At 45.7% G+C, this 25,128-nt stretch overlaps 1 protein-coding gene across 1 annotated transcript in view; it reads left to right on the forward strand.

The window, feature by feature from the left end:
* LOC142768588 (uncharacterized) overlaps window positions 1–10,048 on the forward strand; it is an 82,505-nt gene extending 72,457 nt beyond the window's left edge. The window contains exons 6-7 of the mRNA XM_075870593.1: window positions 9,026–9,070; window positions 9,673–10,048. Coding sequence (XP_075726708.1) covers window positions 9,026–9,070; window positions 9,673–9,677 — 50 coding nt within the window. The 3' untranslated portion in view covers window positions 9,678–10,048. The remainder of the gene's footprint in view (window positions 1–9,025; window positions 9,071–9,672) is intronic.
* The last annotated feature ends 15,080 nt before the right edge of the window (window positions 10,049–25,128 follow it).

The raw sequence follows: 25,128 nt of genomic DNA on the forward strand, positions 1-25,128 counted from the left end.
CACCCTCTAGCTTCTCGAATAGTACAGCTAGACTTCCCTCACTAGATAAGGTTCTTGCGTTAAACGTTGCCAAGTTCAGGTTCCAATGGTGGCCTGTAGTGCAGAGATTCTTAGCACCCTCAGCTGCGTTGCAGATCTGACTGCCGCCATAGTCAGTTGCTTCGCCGCTGCTGGGGACTGAGGGTAGTGAGTTATTTGACGTATGCATGTGGGAGGTATTGGCCAGATACTGCACCAGGGTGGCCAATCTTTCTCTGGCGAGGGAGTGCGTTTCCGGCGGTGGTTACCGGTGAGGCCGCACGCCAGGCCTCTTAATGCAGTTCCATCAACACGCGGATTTTCTTTTCCGGTTAGGAACTGCGTGGCACCGGGATTTGAACCACGGACATTTTGCATGCGAGGCGGATGCTCTAACCACTACGCCATCGCCGCACCCGGATTGTACGTTCTAATTGTAGGTTCCAGCGGTGTATCAGTCAAGTTTGTGGTTATTTTTATAAAATGTTTCAATGAAATAATATTTCTGCTGATTACCCCTTTAATTAAGGGTCTAGAGAGTACGGAGTTGGGCCTCCGATTAGCCTAAGGTGTGCTGTTTGTTAATATATTAGGCGGACAAAATATAAATTCGTTTGTGAGGTAATGTTACCAAATTATTCTTTTTAGCGATTAGGCCTAATTTTGGTCACGAAATAGTTCTAGTACTATTACTCCTGTCCTGATGAAACTCTAACGGCGACAGGTCTACAACTAGGGCTTTATACTGTATGAGTTAGAAGTTTCCCGGTAGGTTACTAGGAAAGTTAAAAACAATCGTAAGGAAAAAAAAACAAAAAAGCACGTAGTTCAAGACTTTGATCTGACGGGCGTACCTTTCTGCCGAGCAGTGAGCCACCCTCCTCCTTTGAGCGAGGGAAAACGCGGGCGCCACACGTTTATTAGCGGTTCTCGTTATATTCTTCTTAACTCTGTATCTTCCGGTTACCTTAAGCTATCAAAATTATTCTTACACCGAAAAAGCCGGACTGTTGGGTTCTAAAAGAAGATATTAGCTATTTTTCAATGGCTTTGTAGCTCCTTTTGAAAATTTGTTTTAATGAAATGAGCTTTTTGCTGATTACCACCTTGATTTAGGGCCTAGAGTGTACGGAATTGTGCCTCCTGGTAGCCTATGGGGTGCGGCTGATTATTATATTAAGCGGCCAAAATTTAAATGCGTTTGCGAGGTGATATTACCAATTTAATATTTTGAGTGACTAGGCTTAATTTTGATTGCGGAATAACTTTAGAACTATTAAACCTAGCCTGATCAAACTTCAGTAGCGTCAGATGTACCCTAAGAACTTTCAATTTCATAAGTAAGAAATTTCCCGGTTGAATATTAACGAAGCTACAAGCGATCGTAAAAAACACGTGGACCGACGGTTGTTGTTTTCACAGATTCACACTGTTTTCCGCTCCTAAAATTTAAAATTTCATTTGTAATAGCAGTATTTGTAGCGGTAGAACTCCTTGTGTCTTCACGAACAAATAGACACCACTCTGACCCTCCTAGAACTAAAATTGCTAAAGTATAGGTAGATATGTGCAGAGCTCACTTACCCGTGCTGCTGACGCGGCCGCTCCCGCTGAAGCTCTCTCTCTCTCTCTATATATATATAAATAAATAAATAAATAAATATGTACATATATATATAAATATATATATATATATATATATATATATATATATATATATATATATATAAGGTGACGAATAACAGCAGCACCATTGGAGCTCTTGCGCAAGAGGAGCTAGCTGGGAGACCCCGAGGCAGACAAAATACAGAAAGCAACTTCGTGAGTGGGTATTAGTCATATTCTAGGGCATCATAATTCTAATCATAATCATCAACAGCTGGCCCAGGAAATGGTGCTGTCTTTGTCTGCTTCCTTAAAATGGAGGAGCCCGACAATAAAACGCTATGTCTGAAGCCGCAGGTCCTTGTCCTCTAAGGTCATCAGCAGGGCGGGCTTCTGTGTTCAGGAACGCCGTCCATGCGCTTTTTTGCCGATGGAGTCATCTACCCGAGTGCCGTTTCAGCTGTCTATCGGAGCATCATGGGATGGACCCCACGCCTTCCCAGTGATACCTGGGCATGACCGAACGGACACCATGCTACCACTTCACGGCAGAAAAACGCGTGGGCTCCAGTCCATTACGAATGCTGTTCTGGCTTTCTAGGATGTGAATTCTATTGCCAGTATTCTGCCCCGCAATGGCGGTCTGGTTACCGAGGTACTCGGCTGCTGACCCGCCGGTAGTGGGATATAATTCCAGCTGCGGCCAATGCATTTTCGATTAAGGCGCGAATGCTGTAGGCCCTTGTGCTGAGATTCGGGTGCACGTCAAAGAGTCGCCGGGGTTCGATATTTCCGGACCCCGCGACTTTGACATATTTCATAGTCATATGCTGGTTTTTGCACGTTAAACCCAAACTGTCAGTCAATTGCCATTATTCTTCCAACATACAAGCTGCCATGGTACACCTTTCAGGCTTCCGTGCATGTGAATCTCAACAAAGTGATGACAGGAACCACTGCAGACTCGGCGAAAGTGATGCCTGCCTTTCAGACTCCACTTCCGCAAACACCTAGAATCAGTGGCTTACAATCGCACTACTCCGCGCCACAGTGAAAATCGTAACAGCGATATACAACGCGACGTTTCTCAAAATCCTGCCGGCCCTGAGTTCAAGCAACGCCATTCTCGATTCAGTCATCTCGCAGGACCTTCAGACCTGCTCATATCAGCAATTCAGAGAGCTCAGGGGCACGTTCCTACTGATCTCAGACCAGCTCGGATGTTTTGCCTAAGTGATCAAGTGCCGCCTCAGCATCGCCGTCCAGTTGCAAACTGCCGGAATTTGACGGTTCAGGAACGTTGCCGACAACTGGGCGGCAACCTTCAACACACTGGCTCTGTGCGTGGCCTGACCAAAGCATCAGAAATGGTCCGTGGCCAGAAACCGTCTTCGGGAAGGTACAGCGGCATGGTCTTAGTATGAATGCTTGAAGCAGCAGTCATCGGTTGAGTAGAGGTCCTAGCTTATAGCTGCTTTCGGTCCGATTTTCTGTGCTACCTGCCCGTGAAGCTTGTCATCGTTTAAGGGGAGATCTAAGGATGAGGCGTACCAGGAAGTTGCAACTCAGGTTTCTACCATCCTACCATTCTTCTTTGACAGAGGTCAAAAGCATTATCACGACTGTGTAACCCTCGCTTGCACAGACATTTCTATTGTCGCATTTCGAGCTCCTTAAAAGCAGGGTACCGATGGTGCAGTCGTGTCCGGCGCCTCCCTCACGGCAACTTTGCGAAACGCCTTGCAGCAGGTTCTGACACAGGCCATCCGGTAGTCGTTGAAGCTCCGGCCTCCATCGTAATAGATGTTCTAAACCGTCGTGAAACGTGTGCGTGTGCATTCAATCACGCTTATCCGTGGCCAGGCTGAAGCACACCTGCACGCTTTCAGTTGCCACGATAAAAGTGAAAGTGTTAACAACTCACTCAAAGCTGTCTTTTGTGACGATACCGAGGCTTTTGAGACGTTTTGATCCTCCTCTTTGGTGATCTGCTCATGCGCCACAAGTCTCCTAATCTTGGGACGGCTTCCGACGAGAATGTTACACCTGCACACACTGCGAATTCGAGAATTACTCGTTTGAGAACGTCAGGAAAATCTAAAGAGAGAATGCAACATAAGCACAAGCTACTTCACATGTAAGTGCATAAACCTGACTCCACTTGAATTCAGGCGTCCAAAAAGACTCCCAAACACCACATCAACCGCTGAAAAATGCACCGCCAGCCACCATTGGCGCTGAATGTTCGATCACCAGATCCTTTAAGTCCTGATCTGTTGTCCAAAATGAGGCCAGTGTCACGCGATGAACCAGTGACTATGTCGGTGCAGTCAGACACACCCACCAAAACCATCCCCGAAAAAATTGCCCAAGAAGCCCCGAGGTCGAAGGCCACCAAGACACAGCCATTGTCATTTTCTGGGATCATGATGGACAAAAAGACTGACCAAGGCCCAGCCTCCACAGCAACATGGCGAACGTCTCAGGAGATATAGCCAGTGTAGACCACCGGAACTAACTTGGACAAACTACCAGGCGGATTTGCAACCTGGCCGTGTCCAGCCACTCTGCTACAGTCAGTGCCACCAACCGGATACGTTCAACACAGATCTGTTATTTACGTAACCCAGTGGTCGTGCCCAACCACCAAGATGTAGCCAACTCCACCCACCTGAAGCACTGTCGGCCGCTCAACGCGCTCGCAATCATGGTTGATTTACAGAAGGAGCATCGCGACTCTAGCACGCAAGGAGCTAGGTGGGAGAAGCAGAAAAGGAGGATGTGTGGAATGCAGCAGCTGGCTCAGGGTCGGGTTTTGTCTCTACGTTACGGGGCCCAAGTCTGCTCTTACGAAGTACAGTGTCGCTACCACAACAACAGGCTGTCGAGAGAGCCCACGATGTGGTGGTGAGGCTAGGTCTCCCCGTTCCTATGTGGGAGTAGCCCGCAAGCTTGCTAGAGTAGTGTTTCTCAGGACCCAATAAAGTGTTATATATGTGTCTGCTTCCTCACAAAGCATATATATATATATATATATATATATATATATATATATATATATATATATATATATATATAATGAGATATAACAGACAGTAATGCCAAGGAATGTACAGGGGAAGTTATTAACATTAATGGAATGTAAATAAGAAGAAAGAAAAGCGGATGAACAAATTACCAACTGTAAGCAGGAATCGAACCTACGACCTTCGAATTTCTTTCTTCTTATTTACATTCCATTAATGTTAATAACTTCCCCTGTACATTCCTTGGCATTACTGTCTGTTATATCTCATTATTATTGTGTTAAAAACACGGAAAAACGAGCCCTTAGGTATACACTTCTTTCCCTTATTTTATATATATATATATATAAATATATATATGCTTTGCGAGGAAGTATATATAGATATATATATATATATATATATATATATATATATATATATATATATATTGTAAGGGAACGTTTTGGCTGCAAGACACTTCTTTTACTAGCCGAGCCTCTGCCCCACAACACAGGTCAGACTGATGATGATGAGTATGTACATAGGATAAAATGACGCGCATGAATAATGCTCACAATTATTTTCCCCCCACGCTTAAGCGCCCAGCCCGGACGCGTCTTAGACGGAAACGGAACGTCGAACGAATGGCTTCAGACGCGATACGTGGACAATCTCCGAACCACGACAGTGACGATTCGAAGAATGGTTGCTGGGAGTGACACCGTAGTTCACTGGTGACGTTTGTTCATTGATTGTACAGGGTCCAATGAAGCGTGACTGAAATTGATCGCACAATCCTGGAGTACAAATGGGCGTCCAAAGCAACGCTTCATCCCAAGGACTGAAGGAGACGTCGCGATCAGAGCTGTCGTAGCGCTGCTTGCGATCTTGCTGATTGGCTTCTGTATTAAGGCGAGCCCATTGCCGACATTCCTCGAACCTTGTGATGAACTGCTCTGATACGGTTGCCGAGGCGTGATTTGGAACATTCAGGAAAGAGACGTCGATGGTGAATGTCGGTGAACGGCCGTAAACGAGGTAGAAAGACGAGTAGCCAGTAGTTCTTTGAGCAGCGGTGTTATGGGCAAACGTCACAAAAGGCAAAATCGTATCCCAGTTGTCGTGGTTTGGTGCGATGTGCATCGATAGCATGTCTGTTAGTGTCCGATGAAATCTCTCTGTCAGTCCATTAATTTGGGGGTGGTAGGGTGACGTCGTCTTAAGTACTGTACCACAGGTTGTGAGCAGGGTTTCGATTATGGTGGACAGAAACGTTTTGTCGCAATCACTCAGGAGGACGCGAGGTGCACCGTGGCGCAATACAATGGCGTTGAGAAAGAAGTCTGCGACGTCTGAAGCAGAACTTGTGCGTAGTGCAGCAGTCTCTGCGTACCGTGTCAGGTGATCAACAGCAGTCAAAATCCAACGATTGCCTGCTGGTGTGATGGGAAGAGTTCCTAGTAGGTCTATGCCAACGATGGCGAAAGGAGTCTCGGGACACGGAATGGGTTGCAGAAGGCCGGCAGGAGACGAAGTTGGCCGCTTCCGCCGTTGACACAGATGGCAAGATGCAACGTATTGGGCCACAAAGGTAGAGATGCCAGGCCAGAAGAAACGTTTCCTGATGCGGCTTTGTGTTTTGTGAAATCACAAGTGGCCTGCACATGGGTCGTCGTGAAAGGCTTTGAGGACTTGGTGACGTAGAAAACGCGGAAGTACTGGAACCCAGCGTTGTCCATCTGTAGTGTAAACATAACGATGGAGCACATTGTTATCGAGCTTAAATTTCCGTAGTTGTCGGCGCAATCTGGCATTAGGAGTAGATGATATACCACTTTAGCATTGAATAATGCTATTGCAATATGGGTCATCACGCTGGCGTGTGGCGAACTTGGTGTAGTGATTTGAAGCCGGCGTGTCGATAACAGCAAGTTGTGATAATGTGAGGGGTGACGCAGAGTTTTGCCCACCAGACGAGAAATCACATGACGTATTCGATGAAGACAGTGGAAGGGGGCAGCGAGATAGAGCATCTGCATCTTGGTGTTTTTTGCCAGACTTATAGATGACGTCAAAATCGTACTCTTGTAGGCGGAGCACCCAACGACCGAGGCGACCAGACAAGTTTTTCAGTGACAATAGCCAGCACAAGGCATGATGGTCTGTAATGACTGTGAAGTGGCGTCCGTAGAGATACGGTCGAAATTTTTGTACGGCCCAAACGACAGCAAGGCACTCCTGCTCAGTTATGGAGTAGTTCAGTTCAGCAGCCATAAGAGCACGACTAGCATACACAATTACTCTTTCCCGTGAAGTGGCATCCCGCCGTAGAAGAACTGCACCAATGCCAAGACCACTCGCATCGGTGTGGAGACATGTAGGTGCGTTCTTCGTTAAAGAACCCCAGGTGGTCAAAATTTCCGGAGCCCTCCACTACGGCGTCTGTCATAATCTTATGGTGGTTTTGGGACGTTAAACCCCACAAATCAAACAATCATGTAGGTGCGTTCTCGTCGAAATGGCACAGAACACGGTTGGTTGTTAAGGCATGCTTTAGGGCTTGAAAGGCACGCTCGCAGGCGTCGTTCCAAGCGAAAGTTGATCCGGACGCCAGCAGCGTATGCAGTGGCGACGCGATGGTAGCAAAATGGCTTATGAAGCGGCGGAAGTAGGACGCCAGGTCCAGGAAACTTCGTAGGTGTTTCTGATTTTCTGGCCGAGAGAAGCGTACCACGGCAGCAAGCTTGTCAGGATCCGGGCGAACGCCATCTTTGCTGACAAGGTGGCTCAACACCTTGATGTTCTTGTTGGCGAAATGGCATTTCTTTGTGTTTAGCTGAAGTCCAGCACTAGAAACACACGTCAAAACTTCGTCTAAACGATAACGGTGCTGACGAAAAGAAGTGGAGAAAATGACAATGTCATCTAGATAACAGAGACATGTTTTTCATTTTAGGCCGCAGAGAACTGTGTCAATCATGCGTTCAAACGTGACAGGAGCATTACATAAACCGAATGGCATCACATTGAATTCATAAAGCCCATCTGGTGTTGCAAATGCCGTTTTTTTGTCCGTTTTGTGCATAGGTGTTTCTTAATAACCAGACCGTAAATCTAGGCTGGAGAAAAATTCAGCGCCTTGCAGACAGTCAAGTGCGTCGTCGGCTCGTGGGATCGGGTACACGTCTTTTCGCGTGATCTTATTAAGTGCTCGATAATCGACGCATAATCGCACCAAACTGTCCTTCTTTCGAACTAGAACTACAGGGGATGACCATGAGCTGGACGAAAGCCGGATAACATCTCGTTCGAGCATATCAGCAACGTTGTTCTCGATGATTTTCCGCTCTGCGGATGACACTCGATATGGGCGGCGGTGTACACTTATATTGCCTTCCGTTTCAATTTGATGTACGGGGACGGAAGTGCGACCCAAAAGCTTGGAATTTACATCAAATGAAGCACTGTGTTTTCGAAGGATACCCAAAAGTTCTTGCTTTTGCGCTGACGTGAGATCAGGATTTATTGTGGCTGTTAAAGCAGCCGTCGTAGCGTCATCATCAGTACTCGTAGAAAAAGATGGTGTGTCTGCGTGAAGGGGCATCAGAGAAAGTGGTTTGGTGTCTGTGAACCAAACCACACTGGTGCCCTGGGGCAGTGCAACAGGCAAAGAAGTAGCGTTAACTGCCGTAACTAATGCTCTGCCATCATGAAAGCGCGCCAGGGAATGGCTGTCGTGGTAGCTCAAGTAGTGGTAGAGCATCGAACGCGTCATTCAAAGGTCGCAGATTGGGATCCTGCCCACGGCAAGTTATCTTTTCACACACTTTTCTTTGTTCAAATTTGCAATACAATTCGGTGTAATATCATTTCCTATACTTTCCTTGGCATTATTGTCCGTTAGATCTCATTATTATTGTGTAAAAACACGCAAAACGAGGCCTTAGGTATACACTTCTTTTCTTAAGAGATATATATATATATATATATATATATATATATATATATATATATATATATATATACATATATGTACATATTTATATATATGACTACCTTTCTTTTGTTCAAAAATTTGTAGAAGTTTTACCAAACAAGGGGTTCGAAGAAGAGATGCCTCTCCAAAATGTGGATTTTTCGCTCAGGGGAACGGTTTAGGGTATAGGACTTGAAATAACCAAAATTGGGAACAGGCTGGCATTTCTTTCTAATAAACATATCGATCATTAAGAAAAAGAATGTTTGGTCGGGTTCTTACTGCCCGCAGCATATTTTTATTTTATTTTGTTTTTAAGCATCATTTAGGAATGTGGTATACTTGAAACACTTTTTACTTGATTTAGACGTGTTTAATTTTTGAGTTTGTGATACCAAATTGTCATCTTTTTTTACAGAAAACAGGCTTCAAAATTTTATCAATCGTTTTATCCGCAGACAGCGTAAGTACCCCACTTTAAATGTTTTTACTCTATACCTTCCTTGTTGATTGAATAGGGCTTACCTTGCTCTGAATGTGAGCCAAAAAAGAGTATTTATTACCCGCGTAGCATTCACTGTTTTGCGGAAGCTGAAGTAAGATAGGCCAGAGAAATATATTTTGGCTGTCGACAAGAAAGTTGAGATATTCATATTTAGGGCACCTTCTGCACCATGACGTATTATTATGACGTAGTTCGGGTAGATGAAACACCCAACAGCAATGTTAAAATAATGAATAACACCATCACATCAATGCACTCGAAGGTTTTTCAATGAGCTCGCACGTATAACTGTGAAAAGGTGGAAATAGTGATACCGGTAAGGCTGTTCTGCTTCACACAGTATGGTCGGAAGTCATGCCTATGAAACATTACAATTTGGGCGGAGGTTAAGCGTTCGGCCGAATTTAATACAAATGTTTAGCTACGCAACAAGTTGACCCTTCTGTTAAACAAACGGTGTTTACAACTCTTTTTCTTCATGATTGAAAAAGTTTCAACAAACTGCTTCGATAAACTAGCCCAACTTTACTCTTATTTTTGTTTTCTTTTTTTATCGACAGGATAATTGTGGTGCCCATGTTAACAAAGTATACTCCTGAGGTACATTCAGTAAGTAAGCAGCCAAACAGTGAGTGGCATCTAGTCAAGTGGCCTTCCAAGTGGCTGCGAGTATTCTCTCGTAATATCGTGCTCTCGTCCACCTTTTACCTATGACACCAGAACAGGAGATTTAAAAACATAACATGCATCAAGTGACTTAAATCAGCACATTTTAAATACTCGTGCAGAAATGCAGGGTATATTATTCATTGACGTATAGTAGATGTGCGATTGCGACAGGCGTGACCTGAAGGTGTGTGTATCCGCAATGTGTGGGGCAGTTCCTTCACCGCAGCATTACCAGTCTTTATTGGTCCCACTGTTGTGTTGCGCTAATAAAATATCCTAATCATGTAATTGTCACATGTGTGTATGCTTTCTGTTGGTCATTCAGTGCATCTCACTTTCTTTTCACCTGTATATATGCGTTACATATCACATTAGTCTATTCCTAAGGTAGCCAGAAAAGTGCTTCGCTGTTAAACACTACAGAAAAAAGACTGCTGAAGAGTTTAAATTATCCGCCTTAAAAAACTTGATAAACGGAGAAACCACCTCAAAGCAACACAAACATTGGATACTGTAATTAGTCAGAGTTGTGAAGATATAATGCTATATTCCCGTCTGTGAGAAGGTAATTATCCAATTTTACAGTTTATCCGTTGGTTTTTCATGGTACTTTGTGCATTTCCGGTGGCGAATTTTGTAGCATTGTTAGAGTACTAAAGGTAAAAGCTGTTGTTCTTAGGCTTTTCATGAATATTTTTATCGATAACTACAAATTTGCATATCAGTTTTTATTGACGTGCCTTCACTCTGCTAGGTATGGTCCTGCATGTTAATAGCTCCGTGAAGCTCAGAACCCCAGCTCAATATCAATAAAGCAGGTCGCAGGCACACATTGTGTTTCTCCTTGAACACACACACACACGGATATATATATATATATATATATATATATATGTATATATATATATATAAATATATATATATATATATATATATATATATATATATATATATATATATATATATATATATATATATATATATAGTCAATCTGACAGTTTATTGGGTTCGGCATGTACCAGAACAGCAGGGGGTGCACGGTACACGTATGAAAAAGTGATTCCTGTAATAGTTCATGTTTCATCTTCCACACGGCCTTCTCTGAGGAAGGCAGACACGTGTTCTTCAGCGCATGCCCTGCTCGGTCATTGCTTATAGGCCAGTGACGTATCACTGACGTCGTGTCACGTGGTCCAATAGGCGGAGTCATGAGGAAGGTCTACGCCTTCCTTCTCTCTATATCGAAAAAAAGGGTGGTGAGGATGAGAGATAATTTGAAACCAGTTGATATGGATGTTGAAAAGTCTCAAATTTTTTATTTATAGAACGTATTCGCAAAATTATCATTATAGCTTGTTCACATAAAAATTTTTCGTATTTCTCGTCAGAGCAATTTTAGACCTCAGAGTTCTCTGCCGGCCCGTTGAAGAGAAAGACCGGGCCTAACCTGCACGATACGCAATAAATCAGGTCAGGATGACAGCCGTTGTATAGACCAAAGTGTCGCATAAATGGAGGTGGACCACCAAAAAAGAATATATCAGAGTATGTGCTGAGCACGGTTGTTAACACCAGCTATTGCGTAAAAAATACCACTGGCGCTCTTTTGCCAAGCATGGCTAATGCTCCACTAAAAGCAAGATATATTATTATCGACAACACTTGGGCCGCATTGTGTCAACTTTATTGAGGTCGGCGACGTTTTCCAGTGATATGAAAACTAGCGGAACCATAGTGTATATTCTGAAGAAGCAAGCTCACGCTTTTTTTTTCATGTCAAGGAAAAATTGCCTGTTTTATTGAATCCTTCACTGCACTTTACCTCAATGCAACAGCCACATTTAAGAGGAAACGCGGTTTTGCACCAACTTCTGTTGAACGGCGCAAGGTATTGGGCCAAAGTTAAAGACTTTGTTCAGCATTGCCTCCACGCATTGTTTTATAGAGGTAGAAATGTTGTAGGCCCGTGTGCTTAGATTTGGGTGCACGTTAAAGAACCCCACGTGGTCGAAATTTCTGAAGCCTTACACTACGGCGTCTCTTATAATCCCATGGTGTTTTCGCGACGTTATTCCCCCCTCCCCCATATCAATCAATCCACGCATTGTTTACATGATACATATGCAATCAACATTCACGCCCAGTTGGGAAATGCCTCAAAATGTAGTATATGTGAAACTGTCATTAAGATTGCGTATTGGCGCTTCGAATCAGCCCTAATTTATATTTGTGCAAAATGTGAAAAATCAAGAAATGTTACGAGCTTCCCTAAAATATGTTGAGGTTTTCTGCAAACATGACATGCAATTAAACGAGGTATCACCAGTGGGGCGTGGGCAGATGGGCAGTACTGCTTCATTGTGCTCAGTCAATATTTTAATAAGATTCTCACAGAAGGTATGTGAGGTATATATCAAGTTTCTCTTGACCGGAAGAGTACCAAAACAATGGGAGAAAGCCAACATCATCTTAGTCCATAAGAAAAAGTTGCCAAGGGCTTGAAATAAAAAAATTACAGTCCCATCAGCTTAACGCCCGATCTATATAACTTCTTTACAAAATAATAGCTGATAGAATTAAGAGACAGAGTGGTAAATAGAGAGAAAAGGCAGAGAGGTTAGCCAAGCCTGGCTCGGTGGGCAACCCTACACTTGGCGGGGGAGAAATGGAGTATAATAGAAAGGAATAAGATACAAAAAGAGCACTAAAACTCAGAAGGATGCATGTTCTGCTCCAGACTACACAGCGTGGTTTCACACTGTTCTTTCACAAGCGGCCTTTAAGTCTGGTGGTCCCTGGGCTGTAAAAGAGGGCTTTCGTGGGTTTGCGCGTATGGGAAGTTGTCGGCGAAAGTCCCAGGTTCTTCTCTTCTGTAAGCGGCCGTGAGTCCAGCTGACAGAGCTTGGCTTCCATAATACGTCGTTCAGACTAGTATGCTGGGTAATCACACAGAATCTGCTTGAGCGTTTCTTCGCAGGCACAGATGTTGCATGCCGAAGTGCTCGCCATTCCAAGGAGACGAGAATACGCATTCGTAAATTCCATGCCCAACCTCTTGCGACACAGTAAAGTTTTAGCGCATCGTGGCAGCCCGGATGGCAAACGAAGTTGCAAGGTTAGGGTGATCGAATAGAGGTGCGTTTTGGAGAAACCCGGCGTATTTCATTGTAGGAGAGTTATGCGGCTATCAAGTGATCGTAGTTGCCTTGCAGCGTCCGTTCCCAAGAGTGGTATGGGTGTACGTAGCTATTGGTCATGAGCCGATTGAGCAGATTCATCCGCGCCGTCCTTGCCGACATTTCCGCAGTGACTCGGCAACCACTGAAATAATGTATCGTGCCCTTCCTTGGGCGCATCGTGGTAGTCGTGCCTTATCTGATATACTATTTATTCGTGTAACCCGTGCTTCTTAACGAACCACAGTGTCTCTAAGGCTGACCTCGTGTCACAAAAAATGGCTCATCGATTAGGTTGCTGCCGCAGAATGTACTTTATAGCACCTTAAAGTGCGGCGAGCTGTGCTGCTGTCGACGTCGCGGTGTGACAAAACTTGTCTTGAAGCAACACTATCAGACGGAACAACCACCGTTCCTGTAGAGCTATTGGAATGAGTGGGGCCATCGGTGTAAACATGTATGCGATTGAAGTATCTTTCGTCCACCAGACATAAAGTCAATTGCTCCAGGGCTAACGGTGACATGCGTGCCTTCTGGACAATTCCAGGAACTGATAAGCGCACGTCTGGTTGAGGGAGACTCCATAACGCAGCTGCTGGATACATCACAAGATTGAAGCCAGGCGGTAATATGTCTTGATGGTTTGTCACAATACCGCAGAACAAAGAATGAGGCCTCCACGCTGACAAACACGCTAAATGGTGTGCCGGAAGCCGTGTTAAATGCCGATTGTGCGCTCTCAGTGTCTCGACAATGATATGCGTTGTGAGTGGCTCTTCTTGTGTGATAACGATGATTGCAACTGTCGATGAGCACCTTGGAAGGCCAAGACATGTCCGAAGTGCTTGCGCTTGTGCGCTCTGTAGTGCACGGATGTTATTCTTGCACGTGTTGGACAGGGCAGGAAGGCTGCACCCGAGAATTCACGAAAGAGGGCTGTGTAAAGCTGCAGCATGGTGTGCACGTATGGGCCCCAAGATTTTCCGGTGACGAACTTGAATACATTCTTGATGCCAATGAGCTTTTCTTTTCAGGTATGCGACATGTTAGCTCCAGGTTATGTCGCGATCTACGATGACACCTAAGAATCTGTGACTGCTTTTATATGCAAAAAATCTGTCATAGATACACAATAGGTAGATAGACATCGGTATACGTGTAAATACCGCCGCTGCGTATTATCCTGTGGTGAAAGGAAAATTTGCTGGCGAAAATATGCCGCTCTCATTGTTGCCGCTTTCTGTATACTTGCGCGCACTTGAGGCTATGTTACGCCGGGCGCCCAATTGCTGATATCATCAGCGTAGAGAGATATATATGACGTCTGTGGCAGTATTTCGGTGAGTCCCACCAAAACCAATTTGAAAAGAGTCAGACTCAAAATGGCGCCTCATGGCACCCCACGACTTGTGAAATGCTTATTCGTAGGCCCATCTTCAGTTAGAACTAACATAGATCTCTTTGTGAGGTAGCTTTTTACCCATCGAAAGACACGACCTCCTAGTTCAGCTGCTTCGAGAGCATTGGGAACAGCCTCATGGGTCACGTTCTCATAGGCACCTATCACATCTAAGAACACAGCTTCCGACAGCCGCTTCTTAGCTTTCAGTTGCTGAACAGAGGTCACTCAGTCATTGACGCTATCATTTGAAGACCTACCTCGTCGAAATCCAGCCTTGCATCCGGATAGATGTTTTACTGTTACATTACAGTTCAATAAGCTGAAGAACGAAGCAGGATTTTGGACAGGCTACTCCACAACAGCCCCTATTCCTACTAGCAGTCATGCAATAGAGAAATGTGCGGAATACAACGAACCACTATAAATAGCCTTCATACGAGTAGGCGTATGAATCAGTCGAGAGGTAAGCAGTAACGCAGGCCCTACGGAATCAATAAATCGAAGGACCCCATACAGACATATTGAAAGAAATCTACAGTGGATCATTTGCCACCATAGTTCTCTATGAAAAAAGTGACATAACCCCCGAAAAATGGTGTAAGGCAGGGGGACACGATCTAACCTATGCTGTTCGCCACGTGTTTGCAGGAGGTTTTTATGTTCCTAGATTGGAAAGAGCTAGGAATAAGGGGTAATCAAGACTATCTCTTTAACCTAAAAGTGGCTCAGGGGACCAATTACAGCCTATGACTTCTGAACTGGACATGGAAAGCAGAAAAGTAGGGCTGAAAATATTATGTACAAAATAAAGTAATGTACAAGAGTCTCGGCTCCAAACGAAGCTTTGCGGTAGGTGGGGAGATGCTGAAAGTTGCAAAGAAGTATGTCTACTTAGGACAGGCAGGAATTGCGGAGCGCAACGATAAGAGTAACATAAACAGAGGAATAAGGATAGGGTGTACCATATCGAGCAAGAATTCTCAAATTATGATATCTAGTCTGTCACTAACCCTAAAAAGAGAGGTATTTATTAGCGGCTTCTTGGCAGTAGTTACCTAGAAACCTGGAAGCGTCGTCATCAGCGTCAGTGTCATCGTGATAGAGGGCACCTTTCATATGGTGTGCCATCATAGCATCAACATAGCGGTCGAGTACCATGTGGGAACCAGAGCAAGTCGACCTCTTTCAGATGCGAGCGCGCACCCAATATGATACAGTCAGCTATTCTATATGTGGCTATGCATACGTTGTGCCAAATGATGACGACAGCATTAAATCTCCGAAAACTTGCACGTACGACACCTTGGGTCCTTCAAGTGCTCCACACTTAAAACATGAAACCTCAATTGCCTTACGACAGGCAATTTTGCTTCTTGGTTACGACAGCTTTCGTCGAGAGGAGTTGTCTTCATTTTGTTATAAGAAAGCAAGACTGTGCTAGAAAAAATTATTGAAAACAGAAAAGAGCTTAAATACGATCAGCCTCAGATGGTGACTTTTTTCTTGCCTTCGATACCCTCATTTCTTTGTTATAAAATAGTTACTGGCCAATCGAGCACTTTTGGCTGCAATGCACGTGACTAAATATTATAAAACAGCACACACAGAATATAGAGGGAACAACACAAGGCTAATAAAAACTAGACTAAGCTGCTTATGAGTTTTATGTGGTGATCACGTCGTGGTAGCACTCTTGTCGGGAAATATCAGGCTGTTCTCCTCCAGAATACCAATCTCTGTAATGGCCTCAGCTGCCATTCTAAGAAGCACTTATACATTTCGGACCGTTGGGGATTATGATCGTCCTCAGATTTTTCAACATAATGATGGATGAAGCTTATTCTTAGTCATCATCAGTCATGGATGGTCGCTCGTGAACCATTCACGACTCCATCTGCTGTACCTGTGTTTTTCAGGGTGAGGTGGTCACACTTTTTCTTGCTCTTTCATTTCAGTTTATTTTGCCATTACTTTCTGTATCTAACTTACCTTTGCGCTGGCGCTCCTGATACCATGCATGTGGTAATTTTTCACATTTGAAAGCTTTAAGAAATATTTCAATAAAAAGTGTAACTAGTTATTGATAAAAAGTACCTACTAAGTGAGGTAAAACATCAAGTCAATCGAGTACACGTTCATTCCCTTCTTCCGGAGACGAAAGGTTTGTATAAAAGCTTCGCGCTCACTCTGTGGGCCTGACAATACACGACAAAACTAGTAAGCTTCCGAGAGAGAAGCAATTAAGAAAGGAAAGTGATTGCCAACGCGGATTAAAATTTGCAAGCTGACAGCTCTATTTATGGAGTTGTTTTGTGCTAGTTGATAAATGTGTGCGCTGAATTGAAATTCTGGTGATGCCTAGGAAGCCGTGGTGCACTTTGAAGGAATGAAATAGAAAATCTTGTGCCATCTAGAAGGTGATAAAATAAACTATTTCACTGAAAAACAAAAGAAACGCCCATAGAATAGTCTCGAACATTGTGTTCACAGGCTAATGGTCAGTACATTACTTTCTAAACACCGCAGAAAGGGCAGAAAAAGCAGCTGAGGAGGCGTGGTGGACAAGCGAACTGACAATGCGCCAGTGCCGGTCAGCCCCTTGGTCACTGCGTCCTACACTATTTATAAAATGCAGCAATAGATTGAATATCCTGCACTAAATTTCCTTGGCCGGGCTGCATTTGAACCAATTTTTTTCAGCTGTCAGATGTTGCATTCTTTGTCGGCGGAGAAGAGCATGACTCCAAGTATTGTACTTCATGCTGAGTCACTCAGAATCTCTAAGTCAATGTCATTATCCTGTCATGTAATTGCAATATATTTCCAAGAGTTCAAGCCATTGTACAAATGATGTCTAGCATAAAATATGTTACATAACAGAGCAATAGTCCCAAGTGAAGCTTTTTTTAACTGATAGAGCTGCAGTACAGTTGTATACAGCTGTGTACGGGGACGTGATGATTATTCGTGATACTGTAGTAACTGCATAAATACCTTAGCTAGGCATTTATGGTGTCAGAAGAATTATATGGTTGGGCGTTCTGCTAAGGTAATTAGGACAGACACGCTTCAAAAATGAGCCTTTTGAAGTACCTGCATTGAAAGTCAAACCGCAGGAATATTCTATCCTTGGGCGCTAATGGTACATAAAGATTCAGGTGAATTGTCTGTGCAAACCACCATGCACCACGAAGAGATTAGGAAAGCACTGACACTGTTACTGAAAAACACCACCGCGAAAGAAAGCGGATCGAAAATAAGACCTAACATGTCACGTATTTTCATAAAAGTTTACAACTACCATTACGTACATTCATACTATATTTCCCGCAGGGGCACCTGCGCAAGTAGGCGTTTGGTGTGTAGCGACACCATGGACCCGAGCTAACGGGGGAGTTTCAACTCCCTCCCACGCCTAGCTGTGCGTGGCTGAGCCGTGTCAGGGGAAAAGGGGATCCTGGGGGTTGAGCCAATGCTGGGTGATTGGACGTTTAAGGCCCCCGAGCGGCAGCAACACACCCCTTTGGCCCCGGCTTCACGTAGACGGCACCCCTGGGCTGACCCACCCAGGGGAAACGGGCAGTCGCCTTTTCCTGTCTTTTTTTCTTCATCTTCGTGTTTCTTTCTCACATTCAATCTTTCCTGTTTTCTCCTCTCTTCAATTTACTTCTGTTTTTCCTGGCGGCAAGGGTTAACCTTGTGTGACTATCCAAACTAGGATAGACCATATTGGGTTATAGTAACTGCGTACTGCTGGCGTTGCGCAGCCATGTCCACATGCTCTGCCACGTCCTCTTGTTGGACTCCGTGGTGGGTGCTAGGCGCCGTTACCGAAACATCTACATTTTCCCATGGTATTCTCGACCCCCTGTCTAACTGATCGTGCCTCGAAAAGGGTACGCACCAATGCAACTTCACTACTTTGGCCTAAAAACAGAGAAACTTTCCCAGAATACCATGTCCTTCACTGCGAACAGTCATCTACAAAAGCTAGAGCAATCTCACCCTTTCTTGTGGCCAAGTACTTGAGAGAGACCATTGGAGCCGGTTATAAGGCCACGAAGATGGCAAGTGGAAATTTGCTTCTCGAATTAAAAGACAAGGAACAGTACAATAAACTCTCGCACCTTGTAGCCTTTGGTAACATCCCCATCTCTGTGAGCGCACACCGTGCCATGAATACAGTGAAGGGCGTGGTATCAGACAAACATTTGATGACACTGAGTGAAGACGAGCTGTTTGATGGATGGAAGGACCAAGGTGTAATACATGTCCAGCGCATCAAAATCAGACGTAACAACAACGAGATAGCACCAAAGCACTTGATACTCACCTTCAGCTCGACAACTTTACCCGAGACTCTCGAAACTGGATATATAAAACTCCATGTCCGACTCTTCATTCCGAACCCGAGGCATTGTTTCAAATGCCAGCATGTTGGTCATGCATCCCACAGCTGCGGAGGGCAGCTGATGAGTGCTAAGCGTGGCACAACCGGCCACAGTGCTGATGAATGTAGTCATGACGAGGTCCTCTGTGCTAACTGCGAAGGTAGTCACACCGCATACTCCAGAGCGTGCCCAGCCTGGAAAAAGGAAAAAAAAGAAATAAATACAATAAAAGTTAAGGAAAATATAACATTCAGGGAAGCAAGACAACGGATCTTGCCATCATTGGCACTAAAAGTACCTTTCGCTTAAGTGGTGCAACAAGGAGCGGCACCACAAAGGCCCTTGGCAGTTGCCCGGACCGCACCTAGCGTGCCGAGGCCAACGCCACAAGCCCCTACGGCGGGAGCAGCCAGCGCTGCCCTGCCCACAATCAGCCTGTCCACACCAGTGACCTCTACCAGCTCTGGCAGGAGCCAGGGCAATCACGTGGCCAGAGGGGCCTCAGCAACCTCCAGCACGGTTGGGACGAAAACTTCGTCGATCGAGGAGAAGTCTAAGCGACGCACAGATTGCTCTGTAGAGAAGCCGTCGAGTGCCTCGCAAGAGGCTATGGACACGAGTTCAAGCTAAACGGCACAAGAAGTGCCGAAAGTGCGGCGAGCTTCTCTCTACCGCCCCAAAAAAGACAAAACGCCGATTACAGGGCCTGATAAAGGCCTTGTAACATGAGCTAATCTCCGTCTTTTCTGCACACAGCCCTTTTTCCTTTTTTTCCACTAGGGACCAAGTCATACAGTGGAACGTAAGGGGAATACTTAGAAATTTAGATGATGTCTAAGAACTTCTGAGTAAGTTTAACGCGAAAGTGCTATGTGTGCAAAAAGTTCACTTAACTCCCAAGCACAGGGACTTCCTGCGGCAATACATTATTTTACGCTAAGACTGGGAGGATGCTGTCGTATCATCTGGTGGTGTGGCCATTATAGCTGATTGAAGTATAGCATGCCAGCATTTGAAGCTTCAAACGGCCCTTGAGGTAGTGACCATTCGAGCTGTTTTTTTTAATAAACTCATTAGCATATGCTCTGTGTACAAACCACCGAATCAACAGCTACACAGACGTGATCTAGAATTATTAATAGATGAACTCCCTGAGCCATTTCTGGTTCTAGGTGATTTTATTGCACACAATGTCTTGTGTCGCGATGCTCACTGTGATGCGTGAGGACGTCTCATTGAGCAGCTCCTTTTCTCTTCTAATTTATGTCTTTTAAGTATAAAGAAGCCTACCTATTTTAGCCTTGCAAACAACACGTACTCCTTCATAAAACTTAGCATTTCATCCCCGTCCCTTTTACCTGTTTCAAGTGGAACGTTCTTCAAAAACCCTCATGGGAGTGACCACTTACCAATCATCCTGAGTGCGCCGAACAAAAATCAACTACCCCCGCAGGTTCCTCGATGGAAAATTGACTCAGTTGATTGGAAAGGGTATCGATCTCTCACACACATGACATGGACTGAGCTGTCTGTTTTGACAATAGATAACGCTGTTACGTATTTTACAGCTTTTATACTTGAAGCCACCTCTAAATATATTGCCAGAACGAGCAGCATGCCTTTAAAACGGCGAGATCTTTGATGAAACGACGCATGCAGGAAAGAACGGACCACTAAGAACAAAGCATGGGCGCTGCTTCGCGATTCCCCAACCGCAAAAAACATGAAAAATTTTAAGCGGGTCAAATTGCTGGCAAGGAGAACGCGTCGACAAGCTAGATGAGAGAGGTGGACAAAGTTTATATTGAGTATCAACTCATACACAGATGAGGGAAAAGTGTGGAATAAGTTAAAGAAATTAAGGGCCAACAAATGTATTCCCCTCCACTAGTAAATAGCCTCGGGGAAAGCTTGGAAGATCAAGTCATCTTTCTAGGCAATCATTTCAAACACATATCGAGCTCCTCACACTACTCCGAAACCTTCCAGAATTACAAAGCGCCAATAGAAAACAGAAGCTAGAAAGAAAATTCGCAAGAAATGAGCCATATTGTCGCGGTTCAATGTAAGCAGTGCACCAAGACGTTGAGTCCGAGAACCGACGGCGTGTGTTTTTATGCAGGAGCCAAGAGCAGGCGAGCATAAACAAAAGCACGTCGTCTTCTTCAGTCCCCATTTTTACGAGGCTGGTGGCGCGCACATCGTCTTCGTTCTTTGTTTCGGGCGCGGCATTTGCCTCCCCTTAAAAGAGCATCGCCCCGATGCTATAGCTGAGACAGTAATTTGCGCAAGAAGTCACTTTGTAGAAGCAACGGTGCCTCGCAGAGTCACTCGCTGACGTATGGCTTAATGCGCACTACGTGCACAAGCTCAGGTCGGTGCTGGCGACGCCTTGAACAGTTTGGACTATCCGGGAGGACTTCATAAGTAACGTCACTTAGTCGTCGCAGCACTTGGTAAGGTCCGAAGTACCTTCTGAGCAATTTTTCGGATAGACCCCGTCTTCGTACAGGCGTCCACACCCATACCCTGTCCCCGGTTTTGTACGTTACAGGTGTATGACGTTGGTTATAGCGGCCTGCGTCGTAGTCTTGCTGTTTGTATATTCGCAGACGTGCGAGCTGCCTGGCTTCCTCTGCGCGTTGAGTAAACGCGTCAGCACTCGTTTCGTTGTCATCGCATTCATGTGGCAGCATCGCGTCTAACATCGTTCTTATTTCTCGTCCGTAAACAAGGCTGAATGGGGTCATCCGTGTGGTTTCTTGTTTCGCAGTATTGTATGCGAACGTTATGTAAGGGAGAATCTCGTCCCAGTATTCGTGTTCGAAGTCCACATACATTGAAAGCATGTCTTCCAGCGTTTTGTTAAGTCGCTCGGTCAACCCGTTGGTTTGTGGATGGTAAGCTGTCGACTTGCGATGAATAGTACTGCTGAGCACCAACACATGATATAAAAGCGTGGCCGTCAATGTGGTTCCGCGATCTGTTATAACGATCAATGGCGCACCGTGTCTCAGCACAATGTTCTCTATGAAGAACCGGGCTACTTCCTCTGCTGTGCCTTTCTAGATGGCTTTTGTCTCGGCGTAGCGAGTAAGGTAGTTGGTCGCCACTATAACCCAACGGTTACCAACACTAGAGGTGGGAAGTGGGCCCAAAAGGTCCATTCCAATCTGGTCAAACGGCGTTGTCGGGATCTGGACAGGGTGTAGCGAACCGCCTTGTTTTGTTGGAGGTGATTTGCACCGCTGGCAATCGAGGCAGGTCCGAAAATGATGCTTCACAGTAGCGGTGAGTCTAGGCCAGTAATATCTCCCTCGAGCTCTGCTCAGTGTACGCGTGTAGCCTAAATGTCCAGATGTTACCTCGTTGTGGCACGCTTGCAACACCTCAGATCGAAGAGTGGTAGGGACGACGAGCAGGTAGGTGGACCCGTCTGACGAGAAGTTCATTTTGTAAAGGACATTGTTTCACAGAGAGAACAACGATAGTCTTGTAAAGGCTTTGGGTGCATTCTGGCTTCGTCCTTCTAGATAATTAATCAAGCCAAGTAGCTCAGGATCGTCATGCTGGTGATCTGCGATGGTTGACGTGTCGAGGATTCCGAGGAACGCTGTCTCTTCATCAAAAGCAGCAGCCGACTCTATTGGTGATCGAGATAGGCAGTCGGCATCCGTGTGTCGTTTTCCCGACTTATACACCATCGTTATATCAAACTCCTGTAGTCTAAGGCTCCAGCGTGCTAATCGCCCGGAAGAATCTTTCAGACTTGTTAACCAACACAACGAATGGTGGTCACTGATAACCTTGAATGGGCGGCCGTACAGGTATGGGCGAAATTTCATAACTGCCCACACCACGGCGAGGCATTCCTTTTCAGTGGTCGAGTAATTTGCTTCTGTGCATGACAGAGTTCTGCTTGCGTAAGCGATCACTCTTTCCTCGTCATCCTAGCGCTGTACAAGCACAGCTCCGAGGCCAACATTGCTGGCGTCAGTATGGAGCACTGTAGGGGCTGTGTCATTCAAATGGGCAAGCACGGGGGTCGTCTGTAGACGTTGCCGCAAGTCTTTGAAAGCATCTTCCTGTTCGTCGCCCAAAAAAAATTCAACGTCAACCCTCGTGAGACGAGTTAAAGGTGACGCAATGCGTGCAAAATCTGGAATAAATCGTCGATAATATGCACAGAGACCCAGAAAACGCCTCACTGCCTTTTTATCTGATGGTGTTGGAAACTGTGCGACGGCGGCCACTTTTTCTGGGTCTGGACGAACTCCTGCGCAACCGACGACATGGCCGAGAAACTGCAGTTCCTCAAAGCAGAAGTGACATTTTTCCGGCTTGAGCGTCAGGCCTGCGGCCCGTATGGCCTGCAAGACCATTTGCAATCGTTCAAGGTGTTCGTCAAACGTTGTAGAAAACACAATGACGTCGTCAAGGTATACTAGGCAGGTGCTCCATTTAAGGCCAGAGAGAACGGTACCCATGAGACGCCGGAAAGTAGCAGGAGCGAAGCACAAGCCAAATGGTAAAACCTTAAATTCGTAGAGCCCGTCTGGCGTCACGAAAGCGGTTTTTTCACGATCCCTGGGGTCTACTTCAATTTGCCAATATTCGCTCTTTAAGTCCATGGAAGAGAAGTAACGTTCGTTTCGAAGCCTGTCAATCGAATCATCTATGCGGGGAAGCGGGTACACGTCCTTTTTTGTAACCTGATTTAGCTTTCGATAATCCACACAGAAACGCAGGCTGCCGTCCTTCTTTTTCACTAGAACAACAGGTGATGCCCAGGGGCTTTTCGACGGTTGAATGACGTCGTCTTCAAGCATTCTTGTTACCTGCTGTTCTATTGCTTCTCGCTCTTTTGAAGCCACACGGTACGGATTTTGATGGATTGGTCTAGCCGTGTCCTCTGTGATGATTCGGTGCTTGGTCAATTACGTCCGGCCAACTTTCGAGGTCGACGCAAAACAGTCGTGGAACTCGTCTAGCAGCACAAGCAGGCGTTCCCGCTGTTGCTGAGTTAAAGTAGGGCTGACGTCAAGGTTAGGTGCTAGGTCACGTGGGTCTTGTGCAGGTGTTGCTTCGAGTGCTGAAAAGCAGTCATGAACATCTGCGATCTCGTCGAAATGTGCCAACGTTGTGCCTTTTGGAAGGTACCGTCGCTCGGAGGTGAAATTGGTCAACAGCAAGTTCGTTCGGCCGTCGGTGACATTGACTATTCCTCGTGCTACGGAAATTCCGTGAGTGAAAAGCAGCGAGGTTAGTTGGTCGGCGACTCCTTCACCGTCGAATGGTACGTCACATGCTACTGAAACGAGGATACATGATCGAGGCGGCACGACTATATTGTGGTCTTTGAGACGAAAGGATTTGTGCTCGGGTGATGTAGGATCAGTCAGACGAGCACTCTCGTAAAAAGAAACCCCGCGGTCCGGGATGTTGATTATTGCGCCATGCTCCCTGAGAAAGTCCATTCCTATAAATAAATCTTTGCAGAACTCTGGCAGAACAATAAAAGTCACGGCAAAAGAAGAGTCCCGTATGCGGATTCTTGCTGTGCATCTTTCAGTAGGGAGCAGCAATTGACCACCCGCTGTTCTTATATGTGGTCCTGTCCATGGCGTTCTTACTTTTCTAAGATGATCAGCCAGCTTGCGACTTATTATGGAAAAATCAGCACCCGTATCGACTAAGGCTGTCACTTGCTCTCTGTCAATAATTACATTGAGGTCGGCGCTCACCATTTCGTCGTTGTTAATATTCGTCGGCGTCAAGTTGTTCTGTCGCGGCAGTACTGGGGACTTTTTATCGTCTTGTGGTCGGGCTGCGACCTTACCCTGAGAGGTCGCCGCCTTTAGTTTCCCCGGTAAGGGCTGGGCGACCTTGTTCCCCGAAGGTCAGCAAAAGTACGTCGATTCGGTGATGATGTCTGAGCAGGGGATGGAGAGCGTGACCTGTGGGCGGAATTGGGCTGGCGATGAGGAGGCGATTCGTGATAGGGAGACCACGTTGTTGAAGGTCCTCGAAAACCAGGGTCATCATGGCGAACAATGTAGTCGTCATTGGCACGGCAACCGTCGTACCCTGGCCGAGACGGGCAAAGTGATGTGTCGCGGTACCAACAATAGCGAGCTATATGGCCGGCACCACCACAGTTGAAGCAGAGAGGGCGCCGATCGGCGGTGCGCCAAGCGTCCGTTCTGCGAAATTGTGGGCGTCTTATGTCCTCTCGTGGTGGTGAGTAAGGCGCGGCAAGTGGTGGCTGGTGGCATGGAGACATCGGAGACATGGGCTGACGTCTGAAAGCCTCCTGCAATGGTTGCGACGAAGGTGCGGCTGTAGGTGGCTGGTAGTATGATGTAATGGGCGGGACGG

Source organism: Rhipicephalus microplus, chromosome 8 (genome assembly GCF_043290135.1).
Source record: "Rhipicephalus microplus isolate Deutch F79 chromosome 8, USDA_Rmic, whole genome shotgun sequence".
Classification (NCBI taxonomy): domain Eukaryota; kingdom Metazoa; phylum Arthropoda; class Arachnida; order Ixodida; family Ixodidae; genus Rhipicephalus; species Rhipicephalus microplus.